Source organism: Gossypium hirsutum, chromosome A07, assembly GCF_007990345.1.
Source record: "Gossypium hirsutum isolate 1008001.06 chromosome A07, Gossypium_hirsutum_v2.1, whole genome shotgun sequence".
In the NCBI taxonomy this organism is placed as follows: Eukaryota; Viridiplantae; Streptophyta; class Magnoliopsida; order Malvales; family Malvaceae; genus Gossypium; species Gossypium hirsutum.
The window spans coordinates 19603567-19626756 of record NC_053430.1 but is presented as its reverse complement, the minus strand read 5'-3'; the positions used below and the strand labels follow the sequence as shown (position 1 = coordinate 19626756).

The window sequence follows — 23190 nt, the reverse complement described above, 5'->3', positions numbered from 1 at the left end:
GGTAATGTAGAATTATCTCTAAGAAACACATATTCCAAGTGATTTGTTGATTGCTTTAATTCCAATTTAGGCGGTTCTTCAACAGAGGGTTTTAATTTTAATTCATTGTTTACCTCAATACCCTCGTAGCTCTTCTGTCTCAATGAAGGTTCATTGGAATTTTGTTCATCTTTTATTTTACCTATCTCAGAATCATAATCATTTACCTCCTCTCCTTGGGCAAGACACATTTCCAACGTGTCCTTATGTACGATTTCCTGTAAAGAGTCTTGAGTAGCATGATCAATAGAGTCAATAAAATAACATGAGTCATCATGTTCCCTAGAAAATCTCATAGCATCATAAATTTTAAAAATGATCTCTTCGTCACCTACTCTAAGTACAAGTTTACCATTACCTACATCAATAACAGCGCTAGCAGTGGCTAAAAATGAATGACCTAAAATTAAAGGCATCTCAACATCCTCATCAATGTCAAGCACAAAAAAATCAACAGGGAATATAATTTTATCTACTTTTACAAGTACGTCCTCTATAATACCCCTAGGATATTTAACAGATCTATCAGCTAGTTAAATACTCATCCTAGCGGGTTTAGGTTCCCCAAGACCAAGTTGTTTGAACATTTTATATGGCATCAAACTAATGCTAGCGCCTAAATCATCTAGTACCTTCTCAACATTCAAACTACCAATTAAGTAGGGAATAGTAAAACTTCCTGGATCTTTCAGTTTGGTTGGCAGTTTATTTTGGAGTATAGCCTAGTATTCCTCGTTGAGTTCCACTATAGACAAATCTTCAAACTTTCTTTTATTTGTTAGAAGCTCTTTTAAAAATTTTGCATATGTAGGCATCTACGAGATAGCTTCAACAAAAGGTAAATTAATATATAATTGTTTAAAAAGTTCGAGAAATTTACCAAATTGTGCATCCATGCAGTCTTTCTTCAACTTCACTTGGTATGAGACTGGTGGTTTATATTCCCTCAACATCAGTTTTTCATTGTCTTCGGGTTTTTCCTCCTCACATTCTTTTCTGTCAACTTCTGGTTGCAGCTTCTTTTCAGATTCAGCTAACACCTTCCCACTCCTTAATGTAACTGCTTTCACATGCTCTTTTGGATTGGGTTTGGTATTGCTGGGTAGGCTCCTTGGTGGTCTCTCTGAAATCATCTTAGCCAATTGTCCTATTTGATTCTCGAGCCCTTGAATTGATGCTTGCTGATTTTTAAGTGCAGTTTCAGTATTCTAAAAATGAGTCTCCGCTACTGAGATAAATTTTGTCATCATCTCTTCAAGGTTCGGCTTTTTCTCTGGCTGGTATGGTTATTGTTGGAAGCCTGGAGGGGGTGGTGGCCTTTGATTTCCTTGGCCTCCCCATGAGAAATTTGGGTGGTTCCTCCAACCTGCATTATAAGTGTTACTATAAGGATTATTTTGGGGTCGAGGATTATTACCTATATAGTTCATTTGCTCATTCTCTATGTTAGGGCCGTAGGATGGATAGTCTAAATTGCTCGTTCCTCCTCCACTTGCATCGCACTGTATTACTGGATGAACCTGTGAAGAGCCAAGTAAACCATCAATTTTTCTATTCAAAAGTTCTACCTGATTGGAGAGCATAGTAACCGAATCAACGTTAAAAATGGCGGCTGCTTTTGTTGGCTTTGTCCTCATGGCTTTCCACTGATAATTATTCAGTGACATCTCTTCTATAAACTCATAAGCCTCTTCAGGTGTCTTGTTATTAATAGTCCCACCAACAGCTACGTCAATCATCTGTCTAGTTGAGGGATTCAAACCGTTGTGGAAAGTTTGAACTTGTAGCCAAAAGGGTAACCCATGGTGAGGGCACCTTCTCAATAGATCCTTATATCACTCCCATGCATCATAAAGTGTTTCTAAATCCATCTGCACAAAAGAAGAAATATCATTCCTTAGTTTAGCTGTTTTAGCCTGCATAAAATATTTTAGTAAAAATTTTTTAGTCATTTGTTCCCAAGTTGTAATTGACCCTCATGGTAACGAGTTTAACCACTGTTTAGCTTTATTCCTCAATGAAAATAGAAACAGCCGAAGGCAAATGCATCGTCAGAAACACCATTGATCTTAAAAGTGTCGCAGAATTCCAGAAAGTTTGCTAAATGAGTGTTTGGATCCTCGTCCTGCAAACCATCAAACTGAACAAACTGTTGTATCATCTGAATTATGTTAGGTTTCAGTTCAAAATTATTTGCAGCAACAACAGGCCTAACTATACTCGATTCAGTTCCTGTTAAAGGAGGTTTAGCATAATCATAAATAGTACGAGGAGCAGAATTCTGATCTACTGGGTTTGTAACAACCACAGGAGGTAACGGATTATTTTAATTATCAGCCATCTCCTTGGTTGTGGTTTGAATATCGTCCTGTTGCCCTTCCTCTATGTATCGTAGGCTATGCCTTATTTCTCTTCGGTTTTTACGAGCTGTGCTTTTGATCTCACTATCAAAAAGTATACGTCCTAACGGGTTTTTTCTAGTCATAAACTATAAAAACTTGCCAGAAGTAAATAAAAGAAAATTTAGTAATTTAAGAAAAATTAAAAATAAAATTGCAATAAAAATAAAAAATGGCTAAAGTAATAAAAATTAAGCGTTCCTAATATCTTAGTCCCTGGCAATGGCGCCAAAAACTTGATGGTCGCTAAATTAACTGAAAATTTGACTTAAGGCAAGCTCACCTATCGAACAATAGTATAGTTATAGTGAGACCAGAAATATCATATCCACGAGGACTAAAAGTACTAATAATTACTATATTTTATTATCTAGCCCAAAAATTAAGAGAATGTTTACCTAAAACTAATTATCTAATTAGCTAAGATTACGACAGAGATTAAGGTTGGAAAATACTTTTGAAAAATCGATTTAGAAGACAATATCCAAGAAAGAATCCACCTAGACTTCACTTATTATCTTTGAATTAGACGATTTATTCACTTGACTTATTCTATAGAAATCCCTGATTTATATTAATATCCCTTTCGAGACTAAAAACAACTAACTCTAGGTCTATTAATTGAAATCTCTTTCTAATTAAAACTTCTATAGTTACATTAACTCGATCTATGGATTCTCTTATTAGATTTGACTCTAATCCGGCAGATTTATGTCGTCCTATCTCTAGGATTACATGCAACTCTGCTTAATTATGAATGATCTACTATTAAACAGGGACTTTTCCTCCACTGAATAAGCACATCAAAAACCTGAATTAATATCTTGGAATATTAAAGCAAGGATTAAAACTCACAATTAAGAATAAGAACAAATATTTATCATATAAATCAAAAATTAATAAAATTCGTCTTAGGTTTCATCTCCCTTAGGTATTTAGGGAGTTTAGTTCATAATAATAATGGAAAAAATCTCAAAGCATGGAAAACAACAGAACATAAAGAAACCCAAAAAACTTCTAGGAAATTGAATGGAAATCTTCAGTCTTAATGTAGATACTGTCTCCGAGGTGATTCCGATGGCTGTTCTTGAGTACTTCCATTCCTTCTACTCTGTGTATCCTCTTTAATCCTCTTCTAAGGTGTTTATATAGGCTTTAGAATACTTCAAAACCCTCAAAAGTGACATTTTTCGTGTAGAACTAGACTTGGGCTCGACAGGGACACGGCCATGTGCCATGCCCGTGTGAAGGTGCTCAGGCCGTGTGCAATCCTAACTTTGATTAATGTCGACACAGCCATGACACATGGGCGTGTGGTCTACCCGTGTGTCACACACGTGCATGTAGATCACTCTTGTGGAAGTGCCTAGGCCGTGTGAAACACTAATTTAGGCTCAATTTGTTTGTTTTTGGCCCGATTCTTGCTCTTTTTGCCATCCTAACCTTTTCTGAGTATAAAATATAACTTTATAGGATTAGGAACATCGAATTCAATAAAACCAAGGAAAAATCATCCATAAATATGTCAAGCATGGGGTAAAAATATGTATATATTACGGTTTATTAGAGGGATGACGCTCTTGAGGCTATGGTGTCAAACTTGAAAGAGGAGATCGCGAAGCTTAAGAGGGAGTTTACTATTTGTAAGGCTGTTTTGAGTAATGGGATGTTGGCTTTAAAGCCGAAGCAACGAGCAATAGATGTTCCCAAACTAGAGAAGTTCAAGGGTGTAAGGTCCGTAAGGGAAATGGACAACTTCTTGTGAGAAATGGAACAATGCTTTCAAGCAATGACCATCGAGGATGATGTCGTTAAGGTAAACACTACATCAATTTATTTTACTAATGTTACTCTCTTGTGGTGAAGTCGTAGGTCCACGAATGAGAAGCATGGTGGGAACACAATTGAGACTTAAGTGTAGTTCCAAATAAAGTTGAAGAAACAATTTTACCTATAGTATGCAAGGAATGAGGCTCGAGCCAAGTTGTACTGTCTTACTCAATAAAATACTGTTCAGGAGTATGTGCGGACATTCAGTGAGCTGATGCTTCAAATCTTTAACTTGAGTAAAAAAGAAACATTTTATTGGTTCGAAGATGGGTTAAAGTCGTGGGCACCAAGCTTATTGTAGCCATGGCTGAGGCAGAGTCATTTATAGAGCTTAGTCCAAGGAAAGATAAGTTCGAGTCTTCCAAGCCCAATGGGAAGGGTAATGGTAGAGGAGACCATAAAGAAGATGAAGAGAGGCATAACGACGATAATAGTGTCAATGGGAAACCACAAAAATGGGAGGCGAAAACCCAACAACTAAAGGAAAAAGAGAACAAGATAAAATGCTTCCTTTGTCAAGGACCACATATGGTGTAGAATTTTTTAAAAAAAATTAGTGTTTTCGGCTATCAGGAGGGATGATAAGCTGAAAGAAATGTCCATGAAGCTTAGTTCAATTGCGAGTAAAGTCGAAGCCAATAGGGCTAATGAGAGCTAGAAGAAGCCAGTGAAGTGTTTCTTGTGTTGTGGGCCACATAAGTTGCGGAACTATCCAGAGCAATCCAATCTATCCACGATCAGTGAGGGAAAAAAAGAAAAACTCGATGAGAAGAAGGCATCAAAGCTTAATTCAATGGTACTCGTGCCTACAAAAAGAGTAATAAGTAGGTAGGGTTGATGTTTGTGGACATAAACATCGCAAGCCAGAAAAGGAGTCCTTTTATTGATACGAGAGCATCAGACTTATTTGTGTCAAGAAGAAGTTGCAAACAAACTTGGTCTCTTAATTAGGAAATCAAATAAGAAGATCAAGACAATAAATTTCAAAGAGGCCCCAACTGTGGGAGTAGCTCAAGGAGTGGAGCTACAAATTGATGAATAGAAGGCAAGGAATGTAACACCCTGACCCGTATCCATCGCCGGAAAGTGGTTACGAGGTATTACCAAACGAAGCACAACTTTCAGACATTCATGGATACAACTAGGATTTAATCATTCTAACTTACCATATTTAAACATATTCTAAACCAAACCAAATATTTTGAAGTTACACATAAATTAATTAACATTCAAATATAATCGTTATCAAATGACCGGATATAAACATATGAACTAAAACATCTCGTAATTCATTACATAAGACTGAACATATATGCCACCTTATTACAAATTTATCTAAACCAACTTATTTATAATAATAGAACCTAAGTTACTATTCATATGGTCATTTTTCTTAACTTTAGCCAAACATATATAACATGCTAACCACGTATGTCTTATTTAATGTCAACTTCCAATATGCTCAAACACTTTACAAGCATGAAACATATCCATGAACCAATCTGAATAATCAAACATATTATTTTACCAATCACAATATCACATCATTTATATATGTATAGGTACAATACATAATAGTTATTCATCCAATAATTTTTAGCAAACCAATACCAAGTTTTAACATGCTATTATCACTTATCAAGTACATTAACAAAAGTCATATTCAATACTAATTTAAAATTTTACATATTCGGCTAAATATATTTATATAAATCCCTATAGCCAAAGCAATCAAATTTTATCATCAAATAAATAACACTTGAATTATTTAACATCCACCGAAAGTTAATTCACCTTGTTTGCCAAATTTAAACATAGTCATTTTACAAACTATTCATTATGCTTAACATTTCATTTATAAACAATGAACAAAGGTAATAATCTTATATCTTTATCTATTCCATTCCATAACCGAATATCCACACTTCAACTCATATTCATTTACATATACATAACATAGCTTATAAAGACATATATATTATGGCAAAAATACATCAATCAACTAAATCATTACTCAAGCCGATTCATATAGCCAAGCACACCATGCACAAATACCATGAACTTAATTTCCAAAATGAGCTAAATACATGACCAATTACACATCATAACTAACATCATTATCAAGCCATTTCCAAAGCATATAACACCTATCATAAATACCATTCATCCATAATATGTAGCATTATAACCAAAATAAACTTAAACCATATTCAAGTATAGAAGTTAAGCCATTTTCGCATAGCTTAAATTATACATAAACCAAAATTCAACATTTAAAAGATATAATCCAACCTATACATGCCATAGTTTCAAAAATTCAGCTTATAAAATACCGAAGACAGTCGATAGTGTGATGGACTTTGCTGACGATCCTCGAGCTCGTAACTAATTTCCAAAATCTATAAAACAGAGGCAAACATAAACACACACATTAAGCTATCATAGCTTAGTAAGTCATAAGCAAATAAACAATTCAATGACATAATCAATTCATTTAAACTAAATCAAATTATACTATCATAATCATATTAAACCTCAATCTTATGATTTCACGTATATCATATACTTTCACATATAAACTAATTTATGGTTGAATACATATATATATTAACAAAATATCTTTCGACTTCAAAGCTAAATATCATTATGTGACCAAGTACATTTATACCCATATACATATACTCATGAACCAAAATATAATATCATATGCATATACATAGCAATGGCCGAATATACTTCACAAGGCACATATATTCACATTAGTGAATTATGTAATTTACATTACATACATAATGGTCAACTTACCTTATTTTTCAAATAGGTAATCAACTAACTCATACCTGATCGTTTTAGCTCATTTTACACCTTCGAACACAACTTGTCATTGCCCATTGAACCATTCGAAATTGAATAGGATACTCGGATAATTACATATATCGAACAATGCCAACATCCCAGACGCGGTCTTACATGTCATCTCATATCGATGCCACTGTCCCAGACAGGGTCTTACACGAATCAAATACGATGCCAATGTCCCCGACATGGTCTTACACTTAACCACATATATCGATGCCAACGTCCCAGACGTGGTCTTACACGAAAACACATATATTGATGCAACGTCCCAGACATGGTCTTACACGAAAACACATATTAGAATCCTACGATTCGTACGGAGCTTTCAGACATCATAACTTAGTCGAATCAAACTCATAAACTTAATTCCCAAGCATATACACATTCGGTCATGATATATAAATATTCATAAAATTCAATTCAACATTTTAAGTTTACATTTGTTCAAAATTAACAGCATTTTCTTGCTTGTAAACTTACCTCAGACAATGAAAACCGGAACGGGACGGCTAGTCAACAACTTTAGCTTTCCCCCGATTCCAAATCTGATTTCTTTGGTTCTTGATCTAAACATATTCAAATTAAACTCATTAAAACATATTTTTATTCAATTTAATCCAAAAACACATAAATGGCCAAATTACCATTTTACCCCCGACATTTTACACTTTTTACAATTTAGTCCCTATTGTACAAAACACAAAATATGAAAAATTTCAATATATCACGCTTAGGTCAAATATTCCTTGTGTTCATACAAGTCCATATATTTCATTTATTTCACATTTTAGTCCCTCAATTTATTATTTTTGCAAATTAGTCCTAATTACTCAAAATCATAAAAAATTCCAATACAAAACATGTTAATCCAAAACATATCTTTCATATTTCATCAACTAACATCACATAGCTCAAATATTCATCAATGGAATAACTCAAAATATTCATCAAAATAAAAAATTCAAGTATGGACTTTGAAGATAACATAGCAACGATCTCAAAAACATAAAAATTATAAAAAACCAAGCTAGTTACATACTTTAATTGAGCTTAACAATTTGCCGAACCCTTGAACCCTTGCCTCTTTTCTTTTCTTTTATGTTTCGGCAAAAATAATGTATTATGAAAGCATATTTTTTATTTTTATGTTTTATTATAACTTATATTATTAACCATTTGACATAAACAACCTTTGTAATTAAATATGAAACCATGATATAATAAGGCCACTACCGTCCATTTCATGTTATCATGGGCAAATTGCAACATAAATACCTCCATCTATAAAGGCAACAACAATTCGGCCCTTTCCTATTTAACATCAAATTTTCATTTTATGTGATTAAGCCTTTTTTATTAAATCGGCACTCAAACGATAAAATTAAAGCACGAAAATTTCACAGATATAAATTTACACATAATAAACACAGAAAATAATTTTGCAATATTTTTCTAACTCGGATTCGTGGTCCCGAAACCACTATTCTGAATAAGGTCTAAATTGGGCTGTTACAAGGAAGATTTTAAGGTTATCTAGTTAGATGATTACGATTCTGTGCTTGGCTTAAACTTCCTTGACAGGATTAAGGCGGTTTTTTTTCTTTTTGCCGATTGCGTTCATATCATTGATGGTCCGTTGTCACGAATTGTTATGCAAGTGAATCGAGATATGAAGATTGGGACCAAGGTGTTGTCGGTAATCCAACTAGTCGAGGATGTTTCATATGGGAAGAACATTGACTCCGTAGATCAAACTGCTAAGGAAGTCCCTTTAGAAATGCTAGTGAGGCATGAAATTGATATGAAGCCTATTGAGCTATCATTGGAGCTACCACCTAGGAGAAATGTGGGTTGTGCATCAAACATGATGAATAAAATGGTGATGCAAATTGGACAGTTGAGACGAGTAAATGCTGCGAGTAAGGTACATTTTGAACTCTTTGATAGTGTTTTACATTTTGACTTGTTGGCTTGAAGAGAACATAGGGACTCTTTCAGAGTTCTGAAGCAGGTAAGTCAAAGGGCGTACAGACTGGAATTGTTGGGAAAACTCAAGGTCAACACAATGTTCAACGTGGGCATGCAAAAGCCCAATTGTGTGGATCAAGTGGATTCTGATCAAGGCAAGTCACAATTTAGACATGTGAGAATGACGTATTCTTGCAAACGAGATGTATGGATGAGTGAAACAGTTTGAGTTAAAAGGTGACAAAAGTCGAGGTAAATGTTCCAAGGGGCAAGACTACCTGTTAGTGAAACTAGTTGGGAAATATTTAAGGCGATGAGAAAATTCCAAGGTGAATTAAGTCAGTGCCATTTCGAAGGCACAACGAGGGCGTTGCGAGAATGAGTGGGGTAGAATGTCACAGGCCAAGGTGCAAAGCTATGACCATTACACAAAATGCATACCATAGGTTTATTGATTAGATGGGGATCACTTGACCTACGAGAGCTAGCCCGATTCAAAGAACAAATGACGAAGCCTGTATACTTGAAGCCTTGGTGCCCAGTGAGACAAATATGGGAAATTAAGCTACCTTGGTAAATAGGGAAACTAATCTTAGAAGATTAAGGAGAATAAAATCTAATATGATTTGATTTGATTTGATTGTGTAAATCTTATAAATCCCTTTAATTGTAGGGATAAGTTTCATCTCGTTCATCGATGTAAACTTAGCTAGACTATTGGCTTCAGGAGAGCTCAACTATAAATAGAGAGCCTTTCTTTCAGTTGTAAATCATCCATTGTATCATGAATTCTTAGAGTAATAGAATTTTTTGAGAGCATTTACTTAAACACTTCCCGTGCATTATTTTTCTATGGCTATTTTGTTCTTTTGAGCAATCTTTTGACTTGAATTGTTTTCACTATATAGATCGGTGCCTTGGAGGAATTCTACAAGAACCCTTACTTTGGGGGAGTTAGGCTGACTTAGGCATATTTGAGTCGAAGGAATCACCTAAGGCCGCACGGATTGTGAGACTAAAATTCTAGCCCTATGATAGTAAGATTAGATTTGATTTGATTATGTAAATCTTTTAAATCACTTAATTGTAGGGATAGGCTTCATCTCATCTGCAAATGTAAATTTAGGTAAACTATTTGATTTGAGGGAGCTCAACTAGAAATAGAGAGCCTCCCCCTTAGTTGTAAATCACCCATTGTATACTGAATTCCTTGAGTCGTATTATTCTTTGAGAGCATTTACTCAAACACCTCTCATGCGTTATTTTTCTATGGCTATTTTGTTTTTTTACATTCTTTTGGCTTGAGTTGCTTCTTCTATATAAATTGGTGCTTTGGAGAAATTCTGCGAGAATCCTCACTTTGTGGGAGTTAGATTGACTAGGCATATTTGAGTCAAAGAAATCGCCTAAGGCTACATGGATTGCGAGATTGAAAGTCTAGTCCCGTCACACTAGTTTGTTGAATTTTCAATAAAAAGACTAAAATGCAATCCAATGCATATCATAAGGACTACCACGACACTTTTACCTAAACTAAACTAAAATAATAATTTGATACAGTTAAATATTCTTAATTGAAAATCCAAAACAAATCCCAAAAAATCTAAAAAAAATTAACAACTCTTTAAAATTACCTAAATTTTCAACAAAATATATAATAAAAAAACTTGTCCGAGGTTGTTAGCTATGTGCTTTACATGATTAATTTAGCAAAAACACATATTTGATATTTTACTACCAATTTATATGTGATAAATGAATCATATGAAATCACTTAATTAATAAACAAACACAAGTTTTTAAAAATAATTATCGATAAATAAATATCATCAAAATAAGCATATATAGCATAATATTTTTTTTCATTTTCCCTCCTTTCTCTTAATACTTGTGAAGATAACAAGCGCGTTTGAGTCAATTATCCAAAAAGTTTCTTTGGCATGATTCAAGACATTCTAACATTGTGCCTTCCTCCTTCAATGGCATTCTTCTCAGAATAAGTGAGTTCTCAAACATTCTTAACATGATAGTAATAATAAGACGATGGAAAACTACAAAGATATAACATAAATTATATAATCCATCAAGCAAAAGATAGAAACGGTGGCCTTATCATGTTCACCATCTTTAACTTGCTTTCGGAATGAGCACCCTCAACAAAAAAGACAGCAAAAAGAAAGAACCTAGATTTGCTTTGTTTGTCGTCTAGCGAAGCAAAGCAAAAGATCATGCAGAGGAGAGTCTTACAGTCGAACAATTGAATTTTAGGTTTTTTTTGTTTTTAATTTTACAACTTTTTAGAATTTTATGAATTTTTTAAATTTTTAATAATTTTTTATTAATTATAATTTTAAAGATTCTTTTTCATAATTTTAGAAAAACAAATTATAAAACTTAAAGCTTTTTTAAAATTTTCTAATAATTTTAGATTTTTTTGGATTTGTCATTAAAAAAATTCTAAAATTAATTTTTTAATTATATTTTAGGGAACAAATTAGTTATTAAGCCTATGAGTTAGTTTACTATGTCATTAGTTCATTAGTATCATTTAATAATTTTTCATAGTTGGGTGATCAAAATAAAAAGTTATCAATAATTGAGTGACTTACTATATAGCTTACCAAAGAATTTTTGAGAAATAGTTAATTAACAACTTACGTTGACATCGTTAGCAAGTTAAAAAATGAGTGACTTCATATAGATATTCGTATTTCGAACCGTTAATGTAACCATGGGTATAATTTACCTAAAAATTGAAAAATCTTTATCCATATTTTTTTTAGGCTTAATTTTCTTTGAAACATTTAACAAGCGTTAGATGAAGGCATACTCATGGGCCAAAAAAAAAGTAAAAAATATATTTAATAAAATTTTATGTAAATAATTTTGATTGAAATAGTAAAATTAAAGTTTAGAAATTATATTGTTAAATTTAAATCTTATTGTGCATTTTTATTAATTTTACATAAAATATAGAAAAGTTATAAACATCCTCATAATAATAAAATTTGTAAAAATTATTATTTTTTAGTCATTTCTCAAATAAATTCAAGCTTAATTTATGGATAGCACCAATTAAATGAGGCATTTAAAGAATAGTATAAATTTAAATATAAATATAATAATTTGATTTTTAAATATAAAAATAATTTTACACCAATAGGTTGAAGAGTTAGTATTTGGTATATTGGTAATATTTTTTTTAATTTCACAAATAATCTTAAAATATTGTCATATATCTCATTTTTTTAAAATATTTTTTTAAAAGTTTTACTATACTTGTATAAAAAAAAACTCATAAACACTCAAAAAAAATATTTCCAAAAAAATTTAATAAATTAAACACCCAAAAAAAACTCCACTCAAATAATTTCCCTCAAATTCAACAAGGAAACAAATATTAGCAAAAACTAAAACGTCGCCTGAGAGATTCGAACTCTCGCGGGTGAAACCCATGTACTTAGCAGGCACACGCCTTAACCACTCGGCCAAAGCGACAATTGATATTGGGAAACAGTTTTAAATGTCTAGAAAAGCTTGACCTATAAATCAAATTAACATTTAACATAAGAGTAATATTTTCAACAAACATGGACATAGAAATCAAATGATGCGAAGTTTAGGACAAAAATAACTTGACATTTATTTAATAATAAATGTTTAAACAAACTTACAACTTGATTTACAGAAGTGTAGTGTGTAAGTAAATCCAAACATAAGTAAAGATGAAGATTACAAACAACGATATGATGGATACCCTCTACAACCAGAAACAAATATGATTCCACCAACCCTACTCTCTCTCTATTAACATTTATTTCAACAAGTGATGCTTAAGGTTCATGTCACCAACAATCTTCTTACCTACACTCCTACCACTTCACATGAGATCTTAACCATTCATGAAATTTATATGCCCAAAATCATGAATGGTAAAGATTTCATAATTAGAAAAATGTGTGACACCAAAACTGTAGGTGATATGAATCTCTTTTTCTTTTCACAAGAACTATATTTCCTATACAACAACAAAACACAAGCTTTCTTTTCTTTTCTTTTCTTTTTTGTTTCTTTGGACTGCTGTTTCTATGTCGAAACATTGATGTTAGTTTCCACGTGTGTTAACTATCAAAACAGGGAGAAACTTTTCCGATGCCTGGAATTTCGGGAAGAACAAGCCTGCTCAACTGATGGTCTTGGAGTTGGTCCCGTGCTTCCAGCAACATCTGTTTGAGCATCTGAGGATTTCGCAAGGAGCTTGCATCCGAATTTCCGGGCAACTAGACGGGGTGAACTGAGTGAGCTATGTGATTTTGTCACCCTTTTCATCTCTTGCTTTATTTTACTGAATTCCTCTTCAAGCTCTCCTACTCTAGACCTCATTTTTTCCATATCCACCTTTAAGACTCGGTTTTCACGTACAACTGTCACCCATCCATCTCTTTGCACGATCTGGCCGGCTGTCGCATTACCAGCTATCTCCCCTTGACCTGTAGGGGCACTTTCAGCTTCCAAGACATTGAGACAGCCGGCTAAAGCCATTCTTAAATGCATTTGCGCAAAGAACAAGACTTGCAGAATGACTCTGAGTGGCAGTCTTTCATTTTGGGAAGCATGGGCACAAGCATCAACGGAAAGTTTCCGGTAGTCGATGATATTGCAAAGTTCTTCCTTTTCTCCATCAGAAAGCCAAGGATGTGCCTGCAAAACGATAGTAATAATTACAAACCTTGAAACCAATATACTCCATCTAAATAAAAGCAGGTTTAGTAGATTTAAACCTTGAAATAAATGTCCAGTGCTCTGTATAGACCATCATGCAAAGGTCTTGAAGATTCTGGAAGGTCCTCTGCAAGAGTACGTAACTTTCCGGGTTTCAAATTTACATCAGAAGCAACTTCTGCAAGATAACTATCCATTAACCTGGCAACTTTTCTTGAGGGTTCAGATGATGGTGATGACTCTAGGTCTAATGATGGTGGTGAAAATAATGTTAACCCTGATTCCAAGGACACAAAATGACGGACGATCCGTTCAACACAATCAGTATTATATAGGGTATCAGAATCTGAGTATGAAGGAATCAAAAGACCATCGAGGCTAGCCAGTTCCAGCTGCATTCCAATTCTCCTCTCCAAAGAATCCTGGCATGTTTGATTGACACCTAATATCGATGCAACACGAAGAAGTCCAAGTAAAAACCGGCAGAAGGACTTGCCCTTCTTTTTTGGAAGAAGTGTTTCAATGCTTTCCAATAAAACTTTCTGATCAACAGTGGCAGGAGTCAGGCTAAAACTTGCAAATGTTCTGGCTTTGCCACCCTGCGTGCTCTGCCATCGGCCCAGACCTGGTAGATACTTTCTTGCATAGTACATTATGGCACCTGCTAGAAGTTCACATCTTATACCCCTTTCTTCCATTGTTTTAATGAGTCTTTCAAATAAACCTACACTGAAATATGAGATGTCTTCGAACCACCAATCAGATTCTGCACTTCTTATTCTCGCCCCAGTGTTTATTCCATTCCATAGAATGCTTCCACCAGGGCTCTGTAGGCTACCGTACATCATCATAGGCCAACCAAACAAACTAGGATCCGTACAAACCATCATGGATACAGCATTCAAACATTTCTTTAATATGTGGAGCTTTTCTGCCCTCGGCATGCATGACTCGCAACTTTGTAAAGCCAATATACAATCCTTCCAGTTGCGAAGTACATTTTTGTGGAGGAAGTTCTCAGACTTCAAAAGTAAATTATCTTCCCCATACTCATCCGTCATCTCAAGGAAGTCAGCGGCACAGTAGACCATTATTATATTTCTTGCTGTAAATTCCACTCTAATGCCATAGCAAAATTTTGCTGCAAACAAAAAAGCGTCTGGGCCACCAGGGAATTCTTCAAGCTTTGTGGTAAAAATCTTATCGTGGATACTCTTTAGTTCTTCAAAGATGGAAGCAATCTTCCCACATTTCGACATGAGAGGAAACTGCAGTCATACATGATCATAAAGCATAACATGGTTAATCAGTAACATGATGAAGCCACATTACACTATTTACAATGCAAGGAAGTTGCCTAAACTGCAGGGTTAAATCATCTGATAAAGTGTACATCTAAATTCAATTCTAGTTTACAGTCTGTCTGTTTCTTCTTTTTCATTCAATAGAAATCTAAACTCCTCTATCTGCATACAGTCTTTAACTATCATGTAGTTCAATTATTTAAAGGACGAAAACAACAATAAAATGCCTCTACATGATCACAGAAACTATAGAAAAATTATAATCTTTTCACCAAAAAGTCCAGGAATCAATAATCAGTTAACAACAAATTTATACATTATGTTGATCATTGCAATTCAAATATCAAGGTAACAAAAATAGTCTCAAGACCAAACACCAAAAAACACCTCAGATGAGAGTGGAAACTGAAAATTGACTTACCTTATGAAGATGGAAGTTCACACCATCCACTATAATCGTTAAATCACTTGGCAACCCCGCATTAAAAAACCTGCAAAACCAATAGAAACTACACTATGAGCATAATTCTTTAACTCCATTAGATACCTCAACCTGTTGTCTCTCTTCTATGAATCCAAAACAAAGGGAAAAAGAAGAGCATAATTCGATCTAAAGATACAGAGGTTATATATATTATTCAATAACGAAATTGGAGGGGAAAAGAAAAAGGCAGTAATATTTCCAATTTAGTCTCAAAATTGAACAAAAAGAAGACAACCCAGAAAGGAAAATAGAGCAAAGAACTGTCAACATACTTCAATTACGATATGGATTAGAGACATACAAGTGTAGCAGAGTTTTAAGTGTTGGAGCTTACCAGTCATTTCCATGTTTGTAAAACCCAGAAACCTTGGCAGGTGCCATGACTAAGAGAGAAAGGGAAACACGCCCAACTTTGAATTGGGATCTTATAATAAATGCCTTCCCCCCCAAAAAGGGAAAACAAAAAACCCAAATATCAAAATTTTAAAATCAAAAGTAAATCAGTATAATTCTTCTTAAACATTAAAAAAGAAGCAGAGAGAAGAGCCGAGGGGACAAAGGCTAAATGGTGGCGTGTGGGCAACAGTGGAACTTTACAGCTAAGAAAATAAAACTGCAAGTGCCTTGTCTTCCTCCAACAAAAGCCGCAACTCCATTTCCATGGACCATATATATTACTAATTTACTACTAAACTCTTAAAAAAGAAGCATTATAAAAACAACAATGAAAAACACAGTTTAAAAAAAATACCCAAGTTATCGTCAGTCGAAAAGAAAGGAGAATAAATAGAGAAATGTATTTAATGTTTCAGAAAAAAAGCATGCACAGATCACGACAGGAAAACAACCAAGCAGCGGGGGGGCATATGGAATACCCCTCTCTTTCTATATATGATATTTTATAATGGGAAATAAAAGGTGGGTCAATGCGAAAAAGGGTAAAACAAGGAGAGGGAAACAAAAGGCAAGTGATTGGGAGATGGGAAGGGGGTGTGGGTGTGGGTGTGGCTTTAGCCGGCCAAGAAACAAGGCAAATGATAAGTGAGAAAAGTTTAAATTAAAAAAAGATACTACGGGTTTTATGTCTGTCAGACTTTCTTCATTTTGGGGTCTAAAACATTGCTTGCGAACTTCAAATCATCATCATCATCATCATCATCATCATATAAAACGCGTGGTGATGAGAATGGTGGTTTTCTTTGTGAGTTTTTATTTTATTTCATGATTTATGAAGCTGGATGTATTTAAGATCTAGTTGAAGTTTACTGTAAATAACCGGAAAGGACGTGACACAGCGTCCTATGTCGGAACTCTTAACATTTTAGGGTAAATTATAGCCATGGTCACTTCATTATTCTTAAATTTACACTTTGATCCACCAATTATCAAAAGTTATAATTCGATCATTTAATTATTCGATTTTGATTGTTTAAATAACTTTCCAAAGAACATCAACATGGCCATTAAGTCAGTGTTCCTCAAATTTAATCACCTTATTATTAGTAAATTTTTGTTTTGATCACTTGATTATAAAAAATTACAAAACAATCATTAATATTATAAATTTGAAACATTTTAATCACTCGTATGTTATCTCAATAATGCACTAATGAGGTGACACATTAATTCATAAGCTTAATAGTTAATTTGGTCCCTAGATTATAATTTAAATATCATTTTAATACTTCTAGATCTTTTAACAGAAAAATCAAATCAAATCCAAAAAATTCTTAAAATATATGAAATTTCATAATTCTTTTTCCTAAAACAATAATTATATTAAAAATCCTTGAAAATTAAAATATTCATAGAATTTCAAAAAAAATGGTATTTTTCTATTAACTGCTACAATTCACAATTTATCCATGCTTGAGAATTGTTTGCAAATATCATTTCATAATCTAAACCTAAACCATTGGCATCATCGTTTTCCTTTTGATGTGATTTGCATTATTAATTTAGCAAAAACATATATTTGATGCTTTACATATGATAAATAAATAATAAAAAAATCACTTCATTAATAAACAAACATAAATTCTAAAAATTCATTAGAGATAAATAAATATCATCAAAATAGGCATATATAGCATAAATTATTCTTTTTGTGAAAATAACAAGTTTCTAAGCTAATTGATCAAATCATTTCTCTAACGTGATTCAACACATTCTATCATTATACCTTTCTCATTAAAAGGCATTCTTCTCGATCTAGGTAAGTTTTCAAATGTTGTAAGCATGATAGTAATAATAGCATAATGAAAAACTACAAAGATATGACATAAATTAGATTATCCATCTAGCAAAAAACAAAAATTGTGTTCTTATCATGTTGATATTTTAGTACCAATTTGATATTTTAGTTATAACTCAATGACCAAATTAACTATTAAACCTATAAGTTAATGTGTTATGTCATCAATTTGTTAGTGATTATTTTGCAAGTTTTTATACATCGATGACCAAAAAGATAATTGGCTAATAGTAGGGTGATTAGAGGTATAACTTGCCCAAATACATTAAGGAGTAACTTGCCCAAATACATTAAGGAATGGTAAATTGATGACCCACGTTAACGTTTGTTAGCAAGTTAACGGAGGGGTGATTTAAATGATCAAATTATAACTTTACATAATTGGGTGACTAGAATGTAAATTTTTTTATATTTAAGTTACCATGGATATAGTTTACTAAAAAAATTAGATATATATATATTTTTTATGAATTATAAGAAGAGAACAAAATCTTAAAAATAACACCATTAGCGCGACTCGAACCTAAATTACACTTACAAAAACTATTAAATCACAATCAATTATTAAAAAAATTAACCTCCTAAAAAACAATCGATTGATTATAAAATAATTTGTAAAGGCATTTAGGCAAACTCAAAGGCAGCAATGTCCTTTTTCTCCAACAACTTGAGAATAAATGACATAATATTGCAAATTAATCCCATTTAATGACTTCATACATTAATAATGTATTAGAAAGGTCGACTTAAATAAATTATGACCAATTATAGTGCTGAACCCAATTAAAAACAAAAAAAGTAGGTAGATGCTATTTCCGGACAAGCTTATTATTTGAATAATTTATTAATTTAAGCATCGAATTTTCAATATTTTACAAATTCATCCAACATCTCTCATAAATTCATAAAGTATGCTACTTATGTAACCTCCCAAATGATTAATTTGAATGACCTACCATTAAAAAAGGCAGTCAAAATTGCTTTTTAACCCATATTTCTTTCTTTATGTTTTATGAACAATGTATTAATCAATTGTATCTGCATTGATTGTAAAAGAAATAGTTAAAGGATTTTTGAATGGGTGTTTATTTTCAATGCGACGAGTTTTGTTTTGTTTTTTGCTAGTGTTATAGTATCATTACATTACCTAATCTCATCCCACCACTGTTTTTATATTAATCACAAATAAATGCACAGCCCATCCAAAGGGATCTAAAAGATCTTGGTATATATCATTTCAACCCAGTTCAATTTAGGTGCTTCATTTAAAAAAAAAACTTTATTTACTAATATATTTATATATATTTAGGTTGAGAAGCTATTTCAATTATTTTTATTTTGCTTGTCTATTATATCAATATTTATAATTGTTAAATGTGATTTCTATTTTTAGTCAAATTTGAGAAATAATCTTTCAATTAAACTTTGTTTACTTGTTTCAATCAAACACTGATTAGTTTAGATTATTTTATTATTATTTGACCTATAAATTTAGCCTATAAATAGGCTCTTTTACAATCTTAGAATAGACACCCATTAGATATTAGAACTCATAACACATTTACAGAATTTTGTATTTACGTATTGAAGGTTATTTATTTTCGGGTTTTTTATTTAGTTTTTTATCTCCATCTTTTGTACTATTCGTTCTTTTGCCATTATAGTAAAATTGTACTATTCGTTCTTTTTCCATTATAGTAAAATTATCTTTGCCTGTGGTTTTTTATCCTCTTTAGAGGAGTTTTTCCACGTTAACTTTGTGTGTTCAATTTCTCAATTTCTTCTACTATTTTTACTTGTTCATTGCTTAATCGGGTTGATCCTAATAAGTGGTATCAAAGCTAGTTTAATTTTCATAGATCAGCCAGTTCAGATATAGCAGCAATAGGGTTTGAAATTGAGAAGTTCGATAGTGAGACAAATTTCAATCTGTGCCAAGTTCGGATGATGGCAATTCTAGTTCAATCCAGTTTGAAAAAAGATTTTACCGGGAAAAAGCATGAGAATCTAAATAAAACAGAATGGGAAGAGCTTGATGAAAAGGCTTTTTCTGCAATCCAGTTGTGCCTCGCGAATACGATATTGCAGGAGGTATTGATGGAGAAGACCTCATCTGGCTTGTGGAAAAGGTTAGAAACTCTTTATGCGACTAAGTCTCTGGCTAACCGTTTAGTGTTGAAACAACGTCTATTTACGTTTCGTATGAACGAAGGTGAGCTTCTTAGAGATCACATCAGTCAATTCATTACTCTTTTAAATGATTTAAAGAACGTTAAGGTTCATATTGATGATGAAGATCAAGCTATGCTATTATTGTGCTCTTTACCCCCTACATACAAGTCCTTCAGGGAGACCCTGATTTATGGCAGAGACAAACTCTCGTTCGAAGATGTGAAGGGTCATTTGTTGAGTAGAGACAAACTCGACAATGATTTTGGTTTGGATAGCAAGGCAGATAAGAAAGCTTCCATTTTGATAGCATCAAAGAAATGTGACAAAAGGTGTCGTTATTGTAAAAAGTTAGGTCACGTCAAAGCAGATTGTTATAAACTGCGAAATAAAAGAGCTGCTGAGAGTAACGAGGAAGATGTAGCTGGTGCTAATTTGGCCAATGAAAACTGTAATGATTTCTTGTTAGTGTCTGCGAGCGATAACTCTAAGTTTACGTCCGAGTGGATCCTAGATTCAGGATGTTCTTTCCACATGTTTCCCAATAGAGAATGGTTCTCCACATACAGTTTGGTTGAAGGTGGAGTTGTACGCATGGGAAACGATTCATCTAGTAAGATAATTGGTATTGGTACTGTTAAAATTAAGATGCACGATGGGACGATTAGGACACTCTCAGATGTCAGGTATGTACTTAATTTACGAAAGAATCTCATCTCATTGAGTATTTTAGACTTGAAAGGATGCATAATCAACATCGAGTCGAGCGGCATTAAAGTATCTCGTGGAGCACTCGTTTTGTTAAAATGTAAAAAAATTGGCAGTCTTTATATTTTGGAAGGTTCTACAGTGACCGGTGAAACCGAATGTCCCTCGTCCGTTAAGAGTCGAAGTCAACTCGTTTGGAGCGGAGGCAACTTGGTCATAGGAGGGAAAATGTATGACTGTTTCGTTGAAGAGAAGTTTTCTTTTGGATGCAGGTTTTGAAAAGTTAGGGCACTGTGTTTGTGAAAGTCAAACCCAGGTTAGTTTTGATTTGGCAATGTACAAGTCGAAGGCTAGAAGTCTTCCAATTTCTAAGCACAAATTCGACTCAATTAATTCCCTGCATAGTCCAAGATAGGCTCGTGGCGGGCTTTTGCAAAGTTGGCGTTGTGGAAATATGAGTCAAGGTGGAGATTTGTTAAATATGACTCCTATTTTCAGTCAAATTTGAGAAATAATCTTTCAGTTAAACTATGTTTACTTGTTTTAATCAAACACTGATTAGTTTAGATTATTTTATTATTATTTGACCTATGAATTTAGCCTATAAATAGACTCTTTTACAACCTTAGAATAGACACCCATTAGATATTAAAACTCATAATACATTTAGAGAATTTTGTGTTTACGTTTTGAGGGTTATTTATTTTCGGGTTTTTGGAGTTTAGTTTTTTATCTCCATCCGTTGTATTGTTCGTTCTTTTGCCATTATAGTAAAATTATCTTTGCCCATAGTTTTTTATCCTCTTTAGAGGAGTTTTTTCACGTTAAATTTGTGTGTTCAATTTCTCAATTTCTTCTGCTATTTTTACTTGTTCGTTGCTTAATCGGGTCAATCCTAATAATAATGATTTAAAAAAAACTATTAAATTACAATAATATGATCCAAGTAAACTCAAATATGAGAAATCAGTGTATTTATCTTCTTCATAACAAATGCGATGGTTGTGTTGTGATTGCAAGTGTGGTGGTCCAAAATTATAAGAGACAAAGACGGGTTGTTTTTGCTAATAAATTTTAATCATAACTCACATGCTCTGTTTGAAACAAGCAATTATTTAAATGTCTCAACCTCCCACACCTTAATATAGATAAATAAATAAATGTAAAGAAAGAGCCATTTGACACATGATTAAAAGTCCTTTTTATCTAATGTGTTTTCTTTTAGCATTTAAAAGCCTTAATTTCTTGAAATTGCAGGTTCCATTATTATTTTTGTCAGTGGGGCAAAGAAAAGATGGCTCAACTGAAATATTATTACCTAATTTCTAAGAAAAAAAAACAGTATAATAATATTTATATAACATGCAACTGTCCCTTTATTGTTGCATCTTTCATCAAATCATTCATAGAGATGGACCTTGTAGAATTCTTTTCTAGTTGTGATTAAACTGTAAATTTTGCAATCGTAAAGGGACTAAAGAAAATTTCCCCTATTTGAAAGAGTCAAGGCCGTGCGCATGGTCAGAACAAATGCAATTAAATATGCGGTTGATATTACTATAATAAAGCACTTTGATTAGCCGCTAAATAAATTATATTCTTACAGAAAATTTTTGGTAAACATGTATGTATCAAATTGTCTTCAAACACAACATTCTATGGGGAGCAGTGGTCCTGTTTTAAACTATGTGACATAGGGCAAAACTCAAAGGTCATAAATTTATTGCCGTTTGTAACTTTGTTGACCCCAAAAATTTGGCTTTACAACAACTCTATCACTCCTCAAATACAAATTTGCAGAGTTTTTGGAATTAGCTTAAAAATCATTACAGAACAGGTGAGATGTTCATAAAAAGACACAGAATCAGCAACTTTGTTTTTTCAACATGAAAAGACGAAATTTTTTATGGTATATTAATATATGAGTAGGCTAGGAATCTGGGTGGTGACTTGCAAAACGCCTGTATGGTAGTGTGTTTATGTATGTGGATATTATTTTAATTTTGAATATATATTTAAAATTATTTATATATCATTTTCTATCTCATAATAGCTTAAGTTTGCATATTAATAATAAGTAATATATAAATGTATATGTTTGCTACTATATATCCTTAAAAATAATGAAAAAAAAGTGATTACATTTTATTAAAATATGGATCGAATATTAAAAATATTTATTAAACAATTTGTATTCATATTAATTTAACTTTTTTGCTATTATTTAAAGTATTCAATTTTGAGTTACACTCTTACTGATATTGTAATGATATAAAACTATATAGATGTGTAAACATTCTTTCATTGAAACAACAGCTAGAAGAGCAAAAAAAAAAAAGAAAAAAAAAGAATTTCATTATTACTTTCATTCATAAGTCTTTTTTATTGTTATAACATTTTTAATAATAAAAATAGTTAACATATTTTAATTAGGTTGAATAATATTATTTTACA

General features: G+C 32.7%; 1 protein-coding gene and 2 non-coding genes across 3 annotated transcripts; 1 reads left to right on the top strand and 2 right to left on the bottom strand.

Moving 5' to 3' along the window:
• The first annotated feature begins 1836 nt into the window (after positions 1–1836).
• Positions 1837–1943, top strand: LOC121204402 (small nucleolar RNA R71). Its single transcript, XR_005899327.1, has one exon. It is a non-coding gene; the product is annotated as a small nucleolar RNA R71 (small nucleolar RNA).
• Positions 1944–12511: 10568 nt separating this feature from the next.
• On the bottom strand, positions 12512–12593 carry TRNAS-GCU (transfer RNA serine (anticodon GCU)). The gene has a single exon. It is a non-coding gene; the product is annotated as a tRNA-Ser (tRNA).
• A 120-nt stretch (positions 12594–12713) lies between these two features.
• LOC107953301 (BTB/POZ domain-containing protein At3g44820) lies at positions 12714–16847 on the bottom strand. Its single transcript, XM_016888559.2, has 4 exons — positions 15940–16847; positions 15543–15612; positions 13877–15085; positions 12714–13796 (listed from the first exon to the last, which is right to left on the bottom strand). The coding sequence occupies exons 1-4, from the start codon at positions 15984–15986 to the stop codon at positions 13224–13226; spliced, it is 1899 nt and encodes a 632-aa protein (XP_016744048.2). The 5' UTR covers positions 15987–16847; the 3' UTR covers positions 12714–13223.
• Positions 16848–23190: the final 6343 nt, after the last annotated feature.

What these genes read in the sequence shown, in the direction of transcription:
- LOC107953301 (XM_016888559.2), bottom strand. Translation starts at nt 15,986, where the DNA reads ATGGCACCTGCCAAGGTTTCTGGGTTTTACAAACATGGAAATGACTG. An exon ending in TACAAACATGGAAATGACTG is followed by an intron (nt 15,613 to 15,939) that starts GTAAGCTCCAAC and finishes TTGGTTTTGCAG; the next exon opens with GTTTTTTAATGCGGGGTTGC. An exon ending in CACTGGACATTTATTTCAAG is followed by an intron (nt 13,797 to 13,876) that starts GTTTAAATCTAC and finishes ATCGTTTTGCAG; the next exon opens with GCACATCCTTGGCTTTCTGA.